General features: G+C 54.0%; 1 protein-coding gene across 1 annotated transcript in view; it reads left to right on the top strand.

The window, feature by feature from the left end:
• Positions 1–2532: 2532 nt before the first annotated feature.
• The window catches only part of LOC105363674 (cadherin-related tumor suppressor-like), a 5747-nt gene continuing 1652 nt past the window's right edge, over positions 2533–6627 (top strand). Inside the window, exon 1 of the mRNA XM_011501425.1 lies at positions 2533–6627. Coding sequence (XP_011499727.1) covers positions 2795–6627 — 3833 coding nt within the window. The 5' untranslated portion in view covers positions 2533–2794.

Below are 6627 nucleotides of genomic sequence, written 5' to 3'. Positions count from 1 at the left end.
ACCATTCGGCGCGCGTCTCCCACGCTCTTCGTCTCGCTTCCTCTTCCGCTCAGTCTCATTCTCCTTATTTGTTATTTCAGTTCGTCTGTACTCTCGGGCGCCTCGAATGTGCGTCACAAATAGACACGTGTGTGCCAAATACTGAATGCGCGCGCGCATACGCACACGTATTCGCGCAGAAACATAGATATCCTTCGTTCTCTCTCTCTCTCATCTCCATCGCACATTCGCCTGCCAGTAGATACGGAGTGAGCGGAACAGAGAGAGAGAGAAGTGAATGAGAGAGTGAGAGGAAGAGTGAGGGAAAGCGAGCGAGAGTCGATCGGCGACGGCCATCTTGCATACCTGAGCTGTTGCATTGCTCGCTTCCTTGAGGGCAAAAGGTAGAATATCTCTGCAGAACGACGGCAGAGGAATGAACGTGGGGCTTGCGCAAAGAGCGCGAAGCAGCGAGAATGAAAGAGAAACAGTCCCGAGAGTGAGAGAGACAGAGAGAGAGAGAGAGAGAGAGAACGAGAAACAGTAAGCGAGAGGGGAGCAAGTGGAAAGAGATCACGACGGCGGGGAGGGTCGCGAGGGTTTCTGTCTTTATTCCTCTCGTTATTGCCGCTGAGCGGAGCGAGACAAAAAAGCCCGAGTGCTGATCGAGAGAACGAGAGGGAGAGAGAGAGAGAGTGCGCGATGAGCGAAGAACGGCGTGTGGTGGGTGGGGGGGGGACGAGAGGGGGCCGGGGGGGGGGGGGGGGGGGGGGGTGGGGGGGTTGGGGGGGGGGGGGGGCTTGGCAGAACCGGTGGAGTGATAAAGAGGGCCGTTGCTCGCGCGCTCCGGACCGATTTGCAGGTGAGCGAGACAGAGAGCGTGTAGCGAGGGAGGTAGGGCGAAGGAGGTGGCGGTGGTGGCGGCGGCGGTGGCGGCGGCAGCAGCGGCTGCTACGTTGGCGGCGCGACTACGGCCGGGACTCGGGAGTGAGGGAACGAGAGGGGACGCAATGCCCGTTGGGCCCGATAGATCGGAGAGGGATGGCGTCAGCCAGCCTCAAGAATGCTCTCTCTCCCTGGCGCGGGCCCCAGGTTCCAGGCCGGTGTGCATGCTTTTCTCAGTCGAGTAGGGCCAGTCCTCGAAGCAAGGCTAGTCTCTCTCTCACGCAAGGAGCGCGCGCGCGGCCCTCCACACTGCTGTCCCGGTAAAGACATTGCGCGTGCGAATTGAAGGGCCCATATTTTCGTTATATTTTCGTTACAGTCGAGTATCTTTAGGCTTTTCGACTGTTTGGGCAAAAGGTGACGACGGCACCAGGAGCCGAGCACCCGTATTGCGATTCGTGTGAATTCGAACGTTTCGGGGTCTCGTGCGTGTGTGTTGAATCTCTCGTGAGTCGAGGAGGAATTTATCCGCCGCGCGCGATATATACGTGTGAGCGAGTACACGGGGGCCTCGGTGCGAGGTGGTAGTGGTGACTGTCGTCGTCATCGTCGTCGTCGTCGTCGTCGTCGTTGTTGATGTTTGGTTGTTTATAATGTTCGTATATTTCGCGACTGGGAAGAGCTTCTGGCTAATGCGACGTACGTCGATGTGAAAACTACGAAGCAATAGTGCAAATAGCCAAGATCAGGCTCGTTTGTGATAAAAAGAGAGAAAATAAGAGATTGAGTAAATCGTCGCATTTGCCTTCGCTCCTCGAGAGAGACTTGTTTGACGTAAGGAAAAACAGAGTAAAACAAAACAAAACAAAGAATCAAAAAGGAAAAAGGAGGAAAAAAGTATTAAAAAAAAAAGAAAAAAGAAAGAAAGAAAACGAGAACAAAAACAAAAACAGAGATCAAAAAGCATAACGGAAAAAGGATAGAGTAACGTGAAAGGAAATGTTAAAGGGGCACGCACGCTCGTGAATTGCCAATTTTGCAAATCGTTGAAATCGTTGCCCCCGTGCATTTCAATTTTGCGGACAGCGGCAAATCAGTTGATGTTGATCATTGACCTAAAGAAGAGCCAAATCCTCGAGCTCTGTTTCTCTGTCTGTCTGTCTGTCTGTCTGTCTGTCTCTCTCTCTCTCTCTCTCTCTCTCTCTCTCTCTCCACGATAAACTCGCTGCTCTCCCGCTCTCTCTCTCTCTCTCTCACACACACACACACACACACACACAAAAACACGAATGTACGATATTACATATGTATATGTATATGTATGTATTTATGTATGTGTGTATGTATGTATATTTACCAATCGGTGTATCTAAATGAAAAGGTCGAGAGGCCGTAGACACGTAAAGAAATGTGTGCAAAGTGATGCGTCAACTCAATCTCGGCAAAGACATTAATGTTTAAAATAAAATTGCGGAAGAATCTCTCGAGACGCGATTGAGAGATTTTTCTTCTCACATTGCGATTCACCAAGTTATCGGGAATACGTCTCGTGCGCGGCGCGGTTGTGCCGGTCAGTGCCCTCCTTTTGGCGAAGATTTCCATCTTATTTACGATTGATTTAAATCACGTAAACAAGCCGCTTTCCCTTTCGTTCTTTGGACCTTGCGCGCATGACAATCACAATGCTACAGCCGACAATTAAACACCGGCCACATTCAATTCTCACGCATTGATAAGAATAATAATTCAATACTGATAATGCCTCTGACATGAGACATTTAAATTACTCGTCGCAGTAAAATTAAAGCAATGTCCACGAAGATGAGGAAGCAACGTGACAGGTAGCAGACAATAATCTGCGACGAAGGAGTGCGGTGTGCACGGCGCGAGTGGGAGAGAAAGAGGGAGCGAGCGAGCGAGCGAGAGAAGCATGTATAGAGAGATGCTGCCGAGATTGTTGTACTTGGTCTTGCTCGTGGCTTTGGCTGGCCAATATGGTACCTGGGCGAGCGCTATGCTCGATGAAGATCCCCACGGCTCGTCCAATTTATCTCAAAGGGCTGCGCGTCTCGTGCATAGACGATCGCTCATGCTGCCGCAGCTGGAAACGCCGCAAGTTGGCTTGACAATGCAGAGCCGAGCGGTGGATAAAAGAGCCCAATTGGAAATAAAGGAGGGCGAGCCGAAAGGTGCGCTGGTCGGCACGATACCCGTCATCCAAGACTTCAGCTATCGTTTCAACGAGCCACCCAAGGAGTTCGTCCTGGACCCGATTACCGGCGACATAAAAACAGCCACGGTCTTGGATAGAGAGACCCTAACGAGCGACAGATTCGACCTTGTCGTATTGTCGAGTCAGCCGACCTATCCAATCGAAGTAAGAATACTCATCTTGGACATTAACGACAATGCCCCGGAATTCCCGGAGTCCAGTATATCGGTGAGCTTCTCCGAGTCCGCGACCGCGGGCACGAAACTTCTGCTCGACGCGGCGACCGACAAAGATACGCCGGAGAACGGAGTCGCCGATGACTACTTCATTGTTAACGGTAACACGGACGGCAAGTTTCGATTATCCGTAACGGGAAATCCAACCGGCGAAACGTCCTACCTGCATTTGGAGACGACCGGTAAGCTGGACAGGGAGCAGGTTGAATATTACTCGCTAAATGTGTGCGCCCGGGACAGGGGAAGCCCACCGAAATTGGGCTGCATGCTCGTTAACGTGACGGTACTCGACGTCAACGACAATCCCCCTGTTTTTCAACAGAGCGATTACGTGGTTATGCTTAACGAGAGCTCGCCGGTGGCGACGCCGGTTTTAACGGTTCACGCGATCGACAAGGACACGGATGACAATGCAAAATTAACTTATTACTTACCGGATAACGAGCGGCAATTTACCATCGATCCCGAGAGCGGCCAGATCGAGACGGCCGAGGTCCTGGATTGCCCGCAACAAAGTTGCACGGCTACGCGGCCTGGCGGCGGCTGCCCCAAGAGCTGCGTTATAACCGTGTTGGCACGGGATCACGGCTCACCGAGGCAGGACGGCAGAACTTACGTCACCGTGAATTTGCTGGACGCCAATGATCACAATCCCGAAATCAAGTTCACCTACTTCCCGCCCACCACCGGTTTCGCGACCGTCGACGAGAATGCCGCCAAAGACTCGATAGTGGCGGCCGTCGGCATAATCGATAACGACGAGGGCCTTAACGGCGAGACGAGCGTCGAGATTAAGGCTGGAAACGAATTGGGCCACTTTCAGCTGGGCCACAACACGCAAAGCTTTCATCTCGTTCGCGTTAACGGTCGGCTCGACAGGGAGGAAATTTCTAAGTACAACTTGACGATCGTCGCCTCGGACATGGGCAGCCCGCCGCGCTCAGCCGTCGCTTATCTTGTCATTCATGTTAATGACGTCAACGATCACGAGCCCGTGTTCCAGCGTAGCGAATACTCAGCCGTCTTGTCGGAACTCTCGCCGATCGGCAGTTACGTGGCGAGCATTTCGGCCACGGACGCCGATACCGGCTTGAACGCAAGAATTTATTATGACTTCGAGTCCGGCAACGATCAGAATTGGTTTACGATAGACACGAATACGGGCCTAGTGACGACCATCGAGATACTGGATAGGGAGATACAGGGGAGCGTGGAGCTGAGGGTGTCGGCGAGGGACGGTGGACCGAATCCGAAATACGTTTATACGCACCTGCGCGTCACGATACTGGACGAGAACGACGAGGCGCCGAAATTCTCGCAGAGCATCGTCGAGGTTACGCTATCGGAGAATACGCCGGCCAATAGCCTGGTGGCGACCCTATCGGCCGTCGACAACGATCAGGGCACGAACGGAAGCGTCGCCTATAGTCTGCATCCCAACGTAATCAGGGACTACACGAGGAAGTTCTCCTTGGACGCTTTAACCGGCCAATTAATGACGAAAGTCACGCTCGATAGGGAGAGCCTCGAGGAGTATAGGGTGCTGATAGTGGCGAGGGATCAGGGCACGCCACCTCAGAGCTCGACCGCGACGGTCCTATTGACGCTCGAGGACGTGAACGACAATGCCCCCATATTTTATCCAATCAATTATTTTTTCCCGTTGCCGCGGGACGCAGCGCCAGGTACCCTCGTTGGCAGAGTATTTGCCAGCGACGCCGACGCGAAAGAAAACGCGCAGATACGCTACGCCCTGGAGTCGGGGGGCGAGGGCCTATTCGCCGTCGACGAGCGTACCGGGGAAATATTTCTCCAGGGCGCCATGAGGCAGGCCCACAAGATCTTGTTCGAATTGACGATATCGGCCAAGGACACGGGCGACAAATCGGCCGTGAAAAACTCGATCGTCGAAATCCTGCGCGAGGAGAGCCTCGAGCACCTCGAGTTTTCAACCTACAACGGCTATCAGTATAAAATTGTCGAGAATCCGGGGGATATCCTGGACAATAAAGGCCCCTCGTCGATCAGCCGTGACATCGGCTCCGTTCAAATCATCTCCTCATACGGGAGCGCCAAGGTCACTTACGCTATCGTCTACGGCGATCCGGTGGGCAATTTCAAAATTAACGAATTCACGGGCCTAATTAGCACAGCTGGTAGGCTCGATCGCGAGGAGTCAGCCCATTACAGTCTCCAAGTGTCCGCGCGGGCCCACCTCGCCTACGGCCTCACCACCGTCAATATCACAATCCTCGATATTAATGATAATCCGCCGAGGTTCCCGGCCGAGGAGCGCGAGGAGGAGGTACTCTTAAAAGAGTACGCTGCGGTAGGGCAGGAGGCCTGCCTCGCTCGGGCACGCGATAAGGACGCCGGGGCGAACGCGCGCCTAACCTACACCCTCACGCAAAATCCCGGCGAGCAATTTCGCATTGCCGAGAACTCGGGGATCATTTATTTGAGCAAGCCGATAAAGTCGACGCCCGGCACGGTCCTGCACCTCGAGGTCACGGCCACGGATTCGGGAGCCGAGTCACGGCTCTCGGCCACCCAGCTCATACGCGTAATAATCGAGGACGTGAACGATCACACGCCCGTATTCAAGTTGACCAGCTACGAGACGTCCTTGGCGGAGTCGACGCCCGTGAACGAGCGCTTTTACGCCCTCGTCGCCACGGACAGGGACCTCAGCCGTAATGGGAGGATTTTTTATAAGGTCGTGGATGGCAATGCCGAGGGGCGTTTTGGCATTTTTCCCGATGGCCAGCTCTACGTGAAAAATGTTCTCGACCGCGAGGAGCAGGACTATTATGCCCTCGAAGTCGTGGCGAGCGACCAGGGCTGCCCGAGACGTAGCTCGACCGTCTCCGTGGTCGTGCACATTATCGACGAGAACGACAATGCCCCGGAATTCAGCAATTCGAGCTTCACGTTTCACTTGCGGGAGAACGAGCCGGCGGACAGCTTCGTCGGCAAGTTGCTCGCGAGCGATCGCGACGTTGGCAGAAACGCCGATCTCACCTTCTCCTTACCGACAACGCAGCAAGACTTCGCGGTCGATCCGCGCAATGGCTTTATCAGGTCGTTACGACCCTTCGACAGGGAGCAGCTCGTCGCCGAAAGCGGCGGGAATTTCATTAGCCTTGAGGCCAGTGTGATCGACAATGGTCTGACGCGGCTTAGGGACCGAGTCAAGGTCAGCGTCTACATAACCGACGTTAACGACAATACGCCCATGTTCAAGCGATTGCCGTACAAAGTTCAGGTGAGCGAGGCCGCGCCCGTAGGCACCCAGCTACTGCGCGTCTACACGAC

The sequence above is a fragment of the Ceratosolen solmsi genome, unplaced genomic scaffold (genome assembly GCF_000503995.2).
Source record: "Ceratosolen solmsi marchali unplaced genomic scaffold, CerSol_1.0 scaffold3, whole genome shotgun sequence".
NCBI classification, from domain to species: domain Eukaryota; kingdom Metazoa; phylum Arthropoda; class Insecta; order Hymenoptera; family Agaonidae; genus Ceratosolen; species Ceratosolen solmsi.
The sequence above is the reverse complement of the archived record's forward strand: the minus strand, read 5'-3'. Positions and strand labels throughout refer to the sequence as shown.